This window comes from Nelumbo nucifera, chromosome 7, assembly GCF_055504915.1.
Source record: "Nelumbo nucifera cultivar China Antique chromosome 7, China Antique-T2T, whole genome shotgun sequence".
NCBI lineage: Eukaryota > Viridiplantae > Streptophyta > Magnoliopsida > Proteales > Nelumbonaceae > Nelumbo > Nelumbo nucifera.
In genome coordinates this window covers 31,575,639-31,590,456 of record NC_142655.1, presented here as the reverse complement: position 1 = coordinate 31,590,456, position 14,818 = coordinate 31,575,639, and the positions used below count along the sequence as shown (strand labels likewise).

Here is a 14,818-nt window from a genome sequence, read left to right as displayed (position 1 = left end):
TTAATAGCCATTAAAACTGGCATTAGTGCTGTAATAAAATGACTTTTATTCTTTTTCTCAAACAAAGAAATAGAGGACAATTTTAGCCCAAAAATCTTTCACTCTACATCCATACTTTTATATGTTGTATAAATTTCACAACCCAAGAATGTGGGAGATCAAAACTGCATTCAGAACTTCAAAAGGGCTAGATTCCAATAGTGTTCAGTTTCTAACCACAAGATCCACGTATTACAAGGAGTGAAACCTTACAAGTAACCAAAATAGGTTTTGTTGGTTCTAAGTGTGTTCGCATTTAGTTAGTAATCTTTGAATCAGAATGAGCTCTATTTTCTGAATTATCCAAACGTCTGGGCCAACATAACGAGGTCCTAAATTAATAACCAAAAAGTGAGGCATTCTAAGAACCCTTCTTATGCAGACAATAAAGCTGGAACCACTGAGTGAATATACATTAGAGATTTCCTCAATGTAATGCATATATTATACAACTCAAAAAAATAAAAATAAAAAACAAGTTTTTGTATTAATGAACTTTCCAGTCTTATTGTACACCTCCTGTCATGGTTCTACTGTATTTGTACTTGAGGTATGCTTTAATAAATGGTTCCAATTCACCATCCATAACAGAAGCAATATCTGATGTCTCAAACCCTGTCCTAACATCTTTGACAAGCTTGTATGGGTGGAACACATAATTGCGAATCTGCTGGCCCCACTCAGCCTTCACTGCATCTCCCCTTATCTGTTTTATTTCGGATGCTCTTTGCTCTTCAGCAATGACCAGAAGTTTGGCTTTCAACCGGCTGAGAGCCTTGATCTTGTTTGCTAGTTGAGATCTTTCTTCTGCATTCGTAAAATAAGGGAAAAGGGAATGCATCAACATGAAAGCCAAGCATAAGTGGTTTTGGTATGAAAGAGATCTTGTTTCAATATTGTGCCATGTACAAGGCCAACCTGCTTTGGTCCTATCCATTCTGTTGAGCAAATCCAGGATGGAGGAAAGCTATAAATTCATACAAATTAGTTCATTGGAGTATTCATTTCCTGTGAAAGCCAGTGTTTTACCAAATACAAGAGTTCCTGTTGTTTCCATGTTCTACAACATATATGACCAATCTGATTTGATCCATTCCATGGAACAAATCCTGGATGGGCGAAAGCTCCAAATACATACAAAGTTACAAAACCAATTAATCTGTCCTAATGTATTTGTTTCTTATGAAACCATCAAATCTTTGGACATTGTTTAGATAATGCAGCTATTTCGACCCAACAAATTGCCCCTTGGTTAAATAATCAAGATTAATCCATAGGAAGTTCACATGGAACAGAAAACTTCAAGGAAACAACTTCTGCTATGTCACAGACACCAGTGTAAAAGCAATAGCAGAATATACAATTCAAGGAGACTTTAGAAATCATGTACTAAATATAAATTTGCATTACTTGTATATGTAAAACTCCAATAGAATCAAGAAACATCAGAAAGAATAGAATCTAGAAGTTGTAGGAATAAGAATTAAGAGAAATCAAAGAGGGGGACAAAAAGTTCTTGCTGCTGCCCCTAAACATTGATTATATACATAAAGTTAGTTCTGGACTAGTGACAGTGAAGAGAGTTTTACTTTTTAAGATTGCACCGAGGAAGGAGAGAAGACGTTAGAGACATAAGAGAAGAGAGGTTTGCTGCTGCCCCACACCTCCTCTATAACTTTTATTAATTATGAAAATAAGTAAACAATTACATCATTATCCCTGATAGAGAAAGATAATCCTTAATGTGACCCATACATAGAAAATGACTAAAATACCCTCAAGAACATTAACATCCATAACTCAATACTTCCCCCTCAAGTTGGTGCAAAGATATCTACCATGCTCAACTTACTTACAATTTTCATGAGATATGCCCCTATAACACCCTTAGTGAGAATATCTACAAGTTGCAATTAGGTGATAATATAGAGGTTCAAATTTGGCCACTCAGAAGCTTCTTTTGTACAAAATAACAGTTCACCTTGATGTGTTTGGTGCAATCCAGGTTCAAAATTTCATCATGTATCAGCCCATATCAGCTAAATACGTATCATATTGGTGGGTCACCGATACATAAAATAGGGGTGTTTTGGGGTTTTGGCCTTTTTCAGGGGGTAGACAGGCCTAAGACCTACCCCCTGACATAGTTTTGAAAAAAAAAAAAAAAAAAACCAATACACCCCTTGCACCATTTCAGGGTGTACCAATACTTTGAACCTTGCAATTGTGCTGAACTGGGTTGTGAGCAATACTTCTTGCTGCCTTGTATCACAGTATAAACTTATTGGTGTGGATGCCGAAAGATTAAACTCATTAAGTATGCTTTTTAGCCATAAAGCTTCACACACTCCATGAGCAATACTCTGAATTCTACCTTGGCACTTGAGCTTGCAACCACATTTGCTTCTTTCTACACCAAGTGACCAAGTTGTCACCAATAAAAATATAGTATCCTAAGGTGGATCTTCTATTAATGACATATCCTTTCCAATCAACACCAGTATATATCTCTATCCTAAGATTGTCATGTCTAGAAAATAGAATACCTTTCCAGGAATCCCCTTTAGGTATCGAAGAATCTGATGAACTACTTCCATGTTGTACAGTTGTACTACTAGAAGCATGCATGAACTAGCTCACAACACTTACAACATAGGCAATATCTAGTCAGGAATTGTGTAAGTAGATCGAATTGTGCAAGTAGATCAGCTTTCTGATCAACACCAGTATACATTATCTCTACCCTAAGATGGTCATGTCAAGAAACTAGAATACCTTTCCCAGGAATCCCCTTTAGGTGAACTCGAATTCAGTCTTCACAAAACCAAGCTCACACTATCCTCACAGCCACTTGCAACCATGAATTGGGAATATCTCCGAACTCGTATGTTTTTATTCATGGGGAGATATTCCCAATGCACAGCTCAACTACTTCCATGTTGTAGTCCTAGGACCATGCATGAACTAGCTCAAACAATAGGATATACCCATGGTTCAAAGTATCGATACGCTCCTGTGTATCGGCAGAGGCAATATCAGTACTTTGAACCATGCATGAACCATCCCCTTCTTGGATCTCAATACCTTAACCCCAAGAATTGAACAATTGAATCTTTTAAACCATGATTTAGCCCACACAAGGCCTTCTTTAGTTTTGTACACTCTTCTTTTAGCATCAAGAAAGTAAAATCCAGGAAGGATCTTCATGTAAACCTCCTCTAGTAAATCTCCATGAAAAAAAGAGGCCAAGATTTATTTGCTGCAATGGAGAGAACCTGAATTGAGTTAATCTTGGCAACAGGAGAAAATGTTTCCTGGTAATAAATCCCATATGTCTAAGTAAAGCCTTTGGATACCATACTAACTTTATACCTATCTGCAGAGCCATCAGGCTTATGTTTTACAGTGTAAACCCATTTACAAGTCAGCCAATTCCCAAGTGTCATTTTCCTCAATGCTTTCATTTCTTTATTCATGGCATCTCTCCATTCAGGTTTGGGCTCGCATCTAAGACACTAGAAGGTAAAGCAATAGAGAAGCTAGAAGATACATAATAAAAAATAGGATATACAGTACAAGTGTGTCTTCTTTCATGAAGGCAATAGGCAAATCAAGGTCAGGAGTAGGAACACCAAAAGTAACAGGATTAGGAATCATGAAGTGGTTGCTCCTTTGAGTGGCCCTTCCTTTTTCTCGAAACACCCTTAATTCCTTGTCAATAGTCTTACTTTTGTCCTTTGAGCTAGCAGACACTTCAGAGTCAAAGATTGAAGGCTGAAAAAGAGTACGAGGAGTGTTTAGCCTCTCTTCACGAGATAGTTTATACTTCTCCCCCTAAACAAAGGCACCCCAAGAAGCAAAGAAAGGCAAGGATTCAAAGAATGGAACATCCATAGAATAATCTTTTTTCCAAGAAGCACAGTGATAGCATTTATACTCCTTTTGGGTGGTAGAGTATCCAAGAAAAAATGCACTCAAGGGCACAGGGATCAAGCTTGGACTGAGAGGATGGAATCTCAGCATAGCAAACACACCCAAACCTGAGTTTAGATGCAATATGAAATAAAAGGACGATCAGGACTCAGTAATTCAAGAGGACATTTAAAACCAAGAGAGCTCAGATAGGTGCCTGAAAATATGAGTATCAGCAAACCCAGAAAAACACGTCTCACAAAAATGGTTTTTCTTTTTTTTTTTTTTTTGATCTCAACACACTCAATCAGTAATTTAAATAAATCTTGTTCAAGTGAACTTGACTCTCCTAGACTTGAAAGTAAAAAATATTGTCAACCACCAATTTCTAAAGAAATATCCTTTTATTAACCATGAAACCATACAAGCAAAGAAAAAGAATAAAAATCAACCACATTTAGAAAAAAGCAACCAACCAACCTATAAGCAATTGGGAGAATAGAAGCTCTGAAAAGTTTTTCCTTCAAAATAGTTTAGGTTATTACTGGATTGCAACTTGGGAAGACCTAGGTTGAGCCCTTCGTAGTGGAAGTTCTTCAAATCATGTACCGGAATCACACCACTACTCACTACCCAATATGCTATTCTTGGCCATCCAGGGTGGAGTGGACATATACCTAATTTCAGACCCAAACCTGTGTTCTCATGTTTATCAGCCCAAGGCTTTATTATTTCACCAAGCAACGATTACTCTTCCTCTTAAAAAGAAGGGCAAATGCAAGAATGCTACAATGGTATACTACTGCTTACAAAAGATGATAAAGGCCATAACCAAATGCTGGTCCCAGCCATGTGGGGTCTTTAAGGGGGGTAAGACTGGATACGGACATAACCTTTGGCATTTTTTTACATAAAGTGGCCACTCTTGGACTTGAACAGACATTCACATTCTTGTCATCCTGAGATTTTACCATTATTCTCAGAAGGCAAGATGGTATAAAATATTATTATGAATGTTTCTGACAAGGTGATAACTAGGACAAAGTCATGAACTTGTGATTTTAAATTGAGTACAGTTGGTTGTGATAAACCTAGCATTCAGAGAGGAATTTTAAAACAATAGTCTTTTATTGTGAGCAAACCTGTGCAGCGAACTGTGACACCAGTGGGGATGTGAACAATTCGAACTGCAGTTTCAACCTTGTTGACATTCTGGCCTCCTTTTCCACCTGCCCTTGAGAAGCTTACTTCCAGATCTTCATCAGGTATCTCAACATCTGTGGACTCTTCAGGAAGAAGAGGCATGACCTCAATGCCAGAAAAGCTTGTCTGAAATATCATAGATAAAATAGTCAATATTAGCATGTACTCCATAGTTTTGTCAATTTATGCCTGTCAGAGTGTCCTATTAATTCCTAGTTTCTGCTTTTTAAAAATAATAAAAGGCTAATAAAAGGACCACAAAATAAAATTACCTGACGAAGGCCTTTGGCATTGAAAGGAGACTGTCTAACAATGCGGTGTGTTCCTTTTTCCCCTGACAAGTACCCATAAGCATAACGACCCTCTATTTCAATTGTGGCCGATTTTATTCCTGCTTCCTCTCCCAGAGATTTCTCAACAACCTTTGTTTTGTAACGCTGTTTCTCTCCCCACCTTACGTACATTCTAAGAAGCATGTCAGCCCAATCCTGCACTGGATGTAATGAAAAGAGTATTACAAAAATCAAGCCTTGAAACATGTATATGTAGGATCATTTGCAAGAGATGCATAACTTGGAAAAATAAATGCACTATTAGCTACTCCATTTTTACTACTAAGAAGAGGAAATCTAGTTGTACAAGTCAACCATCAGGATAGTTATGAATAGCATTGATGGCAGCACATGCATGACTTGGTCTACTATTCCACATGCATAGTTGTCAAGGTGATGCTTAGGCGACAAGGTACCCTTGGAGGCTTGCCTCGCCCAGTCATCAAGCAGTTTTGTATACTGTCTTATAAAATGCTTTTATATTGTTATTTTTTGAGATTATAATTATAAAATAGACATTATTAAACAAAATAATCATTTTTTTGTGTTTATAAACTAATTTCTTTTTATTATTTTCGTATTTGTTAGGGTTTAATCAACACAAACATTGCTAACTGCTGTATTGAACCCTCAAAGACTTCAAAATCTGAACCAATAAGGGAAGAACTTAAAATCTGAACCACCTTTTCTTTTCTTCTTTTCCTAAAACAAAAATAGGGGTTCGGCCCCTATATTTTTTGAATTTTCTTTTCTTTCTTCTTTTTCTTCTCATAAATATGTTGATTTTCTAGACTTAAACATGAAGTTTATAATTTTCTAATGAAAATTATGGATAAGTTATCAAGGAAAGATGGTTATGGAACCTAGGGAACTACCCTAGGATATGTGGTTTTTACTTAAAAAAATCCATTGTGTAGGCGACACCTAGGCAGCTAGGCAACAAGGCGCCCCCTATCGCTTAGCCTCACCTTGGCGCCTTGAAAACTATGTTCACATGTTCTCCCTAGAACATCTAGGTCAAAACTCAAAAGTAGATCTAACTAAATGAAACCGTGTCTCACTAAATTTCGTATTTTTCAAAGGTTCTCAACAAAAATTGCAACATGGAAAATTTAAGCATGCAAGGCAAGCATGACAATCAAGAGGATCTGTAGTAAGTCTGGCTGAAAAGTAGAGTGCACTTGTGTCCCTATGCATTGTTTAAAGCTACCAAAATGAAAAAGGTAAGCAAGCATGACAATCAAGAGGAGCTACAGAAAATCTGGCTCGAAAGACAGTGTGCAATAGCACACCCATGCATGATTCAAATTTACTACACACACTAGAACACCCGTTTCCATGTTAAGATCCTTCGCTTATTATGTATAATCTTGACTGTAGTATATAATAGGCCCATAATGAAAATTTCCATTAGCACAAAAAAGAAATAAAAAGAACACTACTTAACAGAAAACAAGCACTAGGGCCCATTCGGCCCAATCTCTCTACACTCTCCCTCAAGCTAAGCATAGATATTAATCATGCCTAGCTTGCTTATATAGTGTATCAACTTTCCTTTTAGGGCACCTTTGGTCAAGACATCAACCAACTGCTCTTCTAAAGCAATGAACGGCAAGCAAACATCCCCTGAAGCAACTCTCTCCCATATAAAATGCCTATCAACCTCTATGTGCTTAGTTCTATCATACTGAACGGGATTATGTGCAATGTTGACAGATGCCTAGTTATAACAATATAGCATCATTGGCTTCTCACAGTCAATACCCAACTCTCCCAATGTGAAGTAGACATAATGGGAGAAGGTGCAATAGAAGTAGATGACTCAATAGAAGACTCAACAGGAATTGGAAGAGGAACAGTGGGGGACATAACAAACGTCTTCTCAGAATGCTCCCCCTAAAGAGAAGTACCAAAGAAATGAATAGACTCAACAAATGTGACATCCCTAGAAACAAAGCAGGTGCCACATACTGGATCAAAACAGCAATGTCCCTTCTGTATGGAGCCATATCCTAGGAAGACACACTTGTGGGCTCTAGGTTCAAATTTGTCTTTGATTACTGTGAACATGCACATAGCAGGTGCACCCAAAAACTTGGAGAGTAAGAGAGAAGAGATCCTCATCTGGAAAAAGAAGGCTAAAGGGGGTTTTGAAACCCAAAACCCGAGAAGGCATATGGTTAATCAAGTATGTAGCGGTAAGAACAACATCCCCCCAAAACTTGATAGGAACATAAGATGCAAAGAGCAGGCTTCTAGCAACCTCAACCACATGGTGGTTCTTCCTTTCCACCACTCCATTATGTTGTATAGTGTAGGAACAATAACTCTGACGAATAGCCCCAAAGGCATCAAAATAACATGAAAGGTTCTTCTCAAAATATTCCTTTGGCATTATTAGTTTGGAATATTTTCATCCAAGTGTTAAACTGGGTAAGAACAAATTCATGAAAATTTTGCACAGTAGTTGGTATTTCATCCCAATAGCTCATAAGGTAAATCCATGTATAGCGAGAAAAATCATCAATAAAAAGAATAAAATACTTGTAGCCCCCCATAGTAGGTAAATGATAATGGCCCCCACACATCAGAGTGCACAATATGAAAATGAGCAATTGATCTTTTATTACTTGTGAAAACCTTATTTGGTCCTAGGTTACAGTAGAGAAGAAGGAGAAGAAGAAGAAGAGGAGGAGGAGAAGAAGAAGAAGGGTTCGGCCAGTAGAGAAAAAATCAGTCATCTCTTTAGTCGACCCACTTCTATTTATCTCCAATAACATAGTTACAAGAAAGACCACATTGTCCCTCATAAGTTATGGAACACATAACTTAAATAAAACAGACCTTTCACTCTCAATTAGATAAACCCAAATGACCAAAATACCCCTGTTTTGTGTACTCTAACACTCCCCTCAAGCTGAAGAGTATATGTCATATAGTCCCAGCTTGTCACAAATATAATCTACTCTGCCCCGAGACAATCCCTTTGTAAAGAGATCTGCCCACTGATTTCCTGAGCTCACATGAGATGTGGTTATCACTTTCTCTCTCACAAAGTGACAATTGACCTCAATATGCTTAGTTCTCTCATGGAAGACTGGGTTGGAAGAGATGTGAACAGCAGCTTGGTTTTCACAGTATAGTCTCATGGGTTTGTCAACCGAGAACCCCATCTCTTGTAGCAAGTTCTTCAACCATACTAGTTCACATGTGGTATGAGCCATAGCTTTGTACTCAGCTTCTGCACTACTCCTTGCCACCACTATTTGTTTCTTGCTCTTCCAAGTTACAAGATTGCCACCAAGGAAGGTACAATACCCTATAGTTGATCTCCTATCTGATACAGAACCAGCCCAATCAGCATCTGTATACCCTACTATTTCAAGAGTCCCTCCACTTTGGTATAGCAAACCACGACTTGGAGCACCCTTCAGGTACCTAACAATCCTTAGAACTACTTCCCAATGAGGAATCTGAGGATGTTGCATAAACTGACTCACCATACTCACAGCAAATGATATATTTGGTCAGGTAATAATCAGATAATTCAACTTTCCTTTCCCACCAACCTCTTGTATCTTTCAGGATCATCAAACTCTTCACCTACATCAACACTCAACTTGACATTAAGTTCCATAGGAGTCTCTGCTCGTTTAGCACCTAACAGTCCTGTTTCTTCAAGTAGGTCAAGAACATATTTTCTTTGACATAAGTTAATTCCATGCCTTGACCTTGCAACTTCTATTCCCAAGAAGTACTTCAGCTTACCCAAATCGTTCATATTGAAGTGGTCCTATAGGAATTTCTTCAACCTGTCAATCCCATTACTATCACTCCCAATTATGACAATATCATCCACATACACCACTAGCAAGATTTTCCCATCTTTTGAGTCATGACTGAACACAGAATGGTCTACCTTACACTGCTTCATCCCAAAGTCTTTCACTACTTCACTAAACCTACCAAACCATGCGCGTGGAGATTGTTTCAGTCCATAAATTGTCTTTTTGAGTCTACAAACCTTACCATCCTCCCCCCGAGCAACAAACCCTGGCGGTTGCTTCATATACACTTCCTCAATGAGATCACCATGTAGGAAAGCATTTTTAATGTCAAGTTGCACAAGAGGCCAATCATACATAGCAACTAATGAAATCAACACCCAAACTGAACCAATTTTAGCCACAAGAGAAAATGTCTCCATATAGTCCACACCATACAACTGAGAATAGCCCTTGGCCACTAACCTGGCCTTCAATCGCTCCACACTGCCATCTGGAAGATACTTCACTGTGTAGACCCACTTACACCCAACAGCATGTTTACCAAGAGGAAGAACAGTGAGTTCCCACGTGTGATTGTGTTGTAGAGCAGAGAGTTCCTCTTCCATGGCTTGCCGCCACCCTAGGGAAGTAAGGGCTTCTTGGACAGTCTTGGGAATGGAAACAGATGATAGCAATGATATAAAGTTGCGATGAGAAGCAGAAAGGTGAGCAACTGAAACATAGTGTGAAATAGGATGAGAAGTACAAGTGTGTTTACCTTTCCGCAGGGCAATAGGAAGATCAAGGTCCAAGGGAGAAGAAGCAATGATAGGATCTGTCGACTAGGGCTGAATTGGAGGAGGGGCCAGTGCTCTTCTGTGAATATACACTTGTATGATTGGTGGCCTCTCAGTAGTAACTGGCACGGGAGGTGAATCTGCAACTGGAATGGGAACCACAGGAAGGGGATCCGCAACAGGGACGGGAAGAGGAACTACGGGGGAAGGAGAAGAAACCACAGTATCCGAGAAAAACGGAACCGATTCAAAGAAGGTGACATCGGAGCACACAAATGACTTATGAAAGTTAGGGTTATAGCACTTATACCCTTTCTGAGTCCTTGAGTAGACAAGGAAGATACACTTAGTAGCTCGTGCATCTAACTTGTCTAAACTAGGCCCCAAGTTTTGAGCAAAACAAACACATCCAAAGACTCTTGGGGTGAGAGGAAACGAAGACAAGGTGGGAAACAACACCGAGAGGGGGATTGACTTCCAAGGATGGACATGAGCATCCGATTGATGAGAAAACAAGCTGTGAGGACAGCATCACTCCAAAAATGCTTTGGGACATTCATATTAAGCATCGAAGACCGAGCAGTTTCAAGGAGATGTCAATTTTTCCGTTCAGCTACATCGTTCTGTTGTGGGGTGTAGGCACAAGAAGTTTGATGAATTATCCCATGGTGCTCTAAGTATTGCTGAAATGGTATTGAGGTGTACTCTTTGGCATTATCGGAGTGAAGAATTTTAATATGAACACCAAATTGGGTACGTATCAGCATAAAATTTTTGAAAAATAGAGAACAATTCACTGCGATCTTTCATAAGATAAATCCATGTCATCCTTGAAAAGTCATCAACAAAAATTACAAAATACTTGTAGCCATTGTATGACATCACTTTGATCGGACCCCAAACATCAGAATGAACTAAAGAAAAAGAACTCAAGACACGACTATCAACTCTTGGACTAAAAGAGACTCTATGATGTTTCCCAAGCTGACATGACTCATAATCCAAAGATGAAAGATGACTCAAGGAAGGAACCAACAACTTCAGAGCCTTGAGAGAAGGATGACCAAGTCTACAGTGCCATTGAAGAGGAGTAAGAGATGACTGAAAAGCTACTGGAAGGTCACCACCATCAAGGTAATACAATCCACCTGACTCATGCCCTCCACCAATCTTCATCGCCGTCTTGAGATCCTGAAACACACAAGAAAAGGGATAAAAGGTAATGGAACAATTAAGTGACTTGGTTAATCTACTAACAGACATAAGGTTAAAGGGGAACTTGGGGACATATAAAACAGATGATAAAGACAAGGAGGAGAGATCAACATCACCAACACCATAGATGTGAGATGTAGAACCATTAGCAAGAGTAACTATTTGAGATGTGGAGGACCGAGAAAGAGAAGAAAATACATTAGGAGTCCCAAACATATGGTCCGAGGCTCCGGAGTCAATGATCCAGTGTGAAGGCTTGGAAGCCAAGCAAGCCATACCTGAATGGGCAAGGGTAGTTGTGTTCTGCTGAGAAGATGTCTGAAGAAACTGCTCATATACTACATGGGGTTCACTCACCATCTCCTTCCCAGAAACACCAGTAGATGTAGAGGGGATCGGGTCAGTTTGCTGACTTTCAGTAGTTGTACCACTACCCTTGGTCACAGCATGGTTAGCCCAAGTGTTGGGTGGACCATGTAAATCATAGAAAAAATTAACCATGTACCCCTCTAATCCACAGTATGTACACTTCCTAGGGACATTACTTCTTCCTTTACCACGACCTCCCCCTGAGTCCCGACCTCCACTCCGGCCACCAGCACGGTTAAACCTGGGACCACCACAGTTACCTGGAATTCCACGACCACCACCACCACCTGTATTTCCACGGCCTCCCCCTCTAGTCACCACAAAACCAGATCTGTCTAAGAGAGAAGAATGCTCTATAGACTCAATAGATGTCCTCCTAGGACGGGCAAAAACTTCTTCAAGTGAGGGAAGAGCAGACCCCCCCAGTATTTGTGCTCGGGCAAGCTCATATTCAGCCTTCAAACCCACCAGAAACCTTGTCACATCAATTTGCTCACACTGTTGTTGCTGAATCTGAACATCCTGTGTCAGAGGATGATACACATTGAGCTCATTTCGGATATTCCTCAGACTTGCATAGTATTCCTCCAAGCTTTGACTGCCTTGCTTCAGATTAAAGTACTCTTGGTACAACTATACACCCTAGTTGTATTGTCTTGCCCGGAATACAGTTTCTTAGCATGATCCCAGATTTCCTTAGCTGTATCTAGGAACATAAAGTTCACGCTAATTTTTGGTTCCATGTTATTCCAAAGCCATGTCATTATTTGTGCATCTTCCTATTCCCAGTCACTAAACCCTAGAGAATCAGAGGAGGGTTTCTCCTCTCTCACATGTTTTACTTTTTTCTTGGCTTTTAAAAACACCTCCACAGATTTTGCCCACGGCACATAATTCTCACCATTCAACTTAATAGATGTCATTTGAACATTTAGGTAATCTGGAGAAATCATAGCGCCTGTTTTATTGTCATTCCCATCTCCAATCGATGCCATCTTAACTAATTCACCTTACCTCACAAAGAAATCACTACTATATGTAAATTATTCACCTTCAAATATTCAGCACAACCTCGCACTTCCACAAAACGTATCTCACTTTCAGCACCACCAATTTCTTCAAATACACATTACACATCAAATACAAAAGCTGAAATCACTCAGTCATTAAATCAAACACCTGTACACTGCAAAACCACTCACACACCAAATACAAGGGCTGAAATCACTCAGCCATTAAGCCATACACTTACACTGCACTCTGCAGAACCAACTTGTACTCAACTGAACATTGTTCACCTGAACCTGCTCTCTTCATACCATCGAATAGAGAGCTTCCTACCAATCACCACAAACAGCCACTGCACCACAAATCGGAGGCATGAAGGCCTCCTACAGAGAAAAATGACCACTCCTTTTCAACCTTTCCCTTAATCTCCCAGTGGTTCTTGAGAAATCTGCAAAACCCTAGAGAGGAGAGTGATAAAAAAAAACTGGGTAAACCAGAATAAAAGAGTAAGACGAGCAGATTTGAACTTGTTACATGCGCTCTGATACCATGTGAAAACCTTATTTAGTCTTAGGTTACAGTAGAGAAGAAGGAGAAGAAGAAGAAGGGTTCGGCCAGTAGAGGAAAAATCAGTCATCTCTCTAGTCGACCCACTTGTATTTATCCCCAATAACATAGCTACAAGAAAGACCATATTGTCCCTCATAAGTGATGGGACACATAACTTAAACTTAAATAAAACAAAGCTTTCACTTTCAAATAGATAAACCCAAATGACCAAAATACCCCTGTTTTGTGTACTCTAACATTACTCATGAACAAGAATGTCTACAATGTTTTGCAAGTTCACATGGCTCACAATGAAGACTCGACAAAGGTATTCCTTGAAACATGTCGAGAAACAAATGACTTAAAGCAGAAAAAGGTAAATGACCAAAACACAAATGATATAACATGACTCCATCACCTAACTCTAATAAAACATGGTCCAAGACTTCTATCAGGTGAATTCAGAAAGTATATTCCATTTCCAATCATCCTCTAAGATTTTAGGTCTTGGAAAACACAATGAATAGGAAAGAAAGTTATGCTGCAATTCATGGATGTAGTCAAGCTACTAATAGATAAGAGGTTGGTATTAAGCTTAGGGACATGAAGAATAAAGAATAAAACAAGGGTGTCAGAAGCTCTGATATCTCCTTTGCCAGAGATAGGAGCAAGGGACCCATCAGCAAGGGGTATCTTCTCTTTGCCAGAGAGGAGTTGATATGAGAAAAAAAGGTTAGATATGTTGGTCATGTGGTCTGATGCAACAGAATCAATAACCCAAGGGATTTTATAATTACCTAAAATAGTAGCATGATTTGCAAAAGCATGAGTACCTGAGTACGCAATGCAGATCAAGTGTTGCCCAAAGAGTTGGATCCTACAACAGTGGTCTCCAAATGATTAATTAACCTCCCGTTCCTTTCAAATTCTGCATTTACTGTTGTCAACTACTCCATAGTAGATTTCTCTTCACCTTCTCTATTTCCACTTGCAAGTACTGTAACAACATTTGCATTCTTAGGATTTCTTGTCTAACCATTCTTCTTAAGATTGTTTTTATTGTTATTCTGAAACCTATCCGAGAGAAGCTCTAGATGAAGTTTCAAACAAGTATCCTTAGTATGTTTCGATTTCTTGCAATATTCACAAATCACTTCTTTCTTCTTAGTAGGCCTTTTTGGCTTTACCCAAGCATGTGCAAAATGCTCTAAAGGTGGTCCTTGTAACTGTACTTTCCGCCTACTTTCTTCACTGCTCACCATAGAATATGCTTGAGCAAGGGTGACTTCATCCTTGGCCAAAATATTCTGCCTAGTAATGTCAAACTCAAGGTAGAGTCCTGTATGAAACTCAAACACCCTGTTTCTTTCTACCAATTTCTCAAATTTCTCTGCATCCTTGGTGTTTTCCCACAACTTTCTCCATAACAACAACCTCCTGCCACAATGACTTAAACATGGAGTAGTAAACTACCACACTCTTCTCCCCCTGTCTAAGATTGTTCACATCATTCTTTAACTTATAGGCTCTTGCAATATTTAACTTCTAAGAATATGATTTTATAACACTACCCCAAATCTCCTTGGCTGAAGTCATCCAAAGGTAATGTTGACTTATGTGAGGCTAC

General features: G+C 39.1%; 1 protein-coding gene across 2 annotated transcripts in view; it reads right to left on the bottom strand.

Annotated features, from left to right (window-relative positions):
* Positions 1 to 427: 427 nt before the first annotated feature.
* Positions 428 to 14,818, bottom strand: part of HCF109 (high chlorophyll fluorescent 109) — a 65,516-nt gene continuing 51,125 nt past the window's right edge. The window contains exons 5-7 of one of the 2 annotated variants that reach the window (XM_010260205.3): positions 5,427 to 5,642; positions 5,094 to 5,280; positions 428 to 846 (exon numbers count right to left, since the gene is read on the bottom strand). In XM_010260205.3, the coding sequence (XP_010258507.1) occupies positions 545 to 846; positions 5,094 to 5,280; positions 5,427 to 5,642 (705 nt within the window). In that variant the 3' untranslated portion in view covers positions 428 to 544. Of the gene's footprint in view, positions 847 to 957; positions 1,007 to 5,093; positions 5,281 to 5,426; positions 5,643 to 14,818 lie in introns of those variants that run through there. The other variant, XM_088890985.1, reaches the window with a different exon arrangement.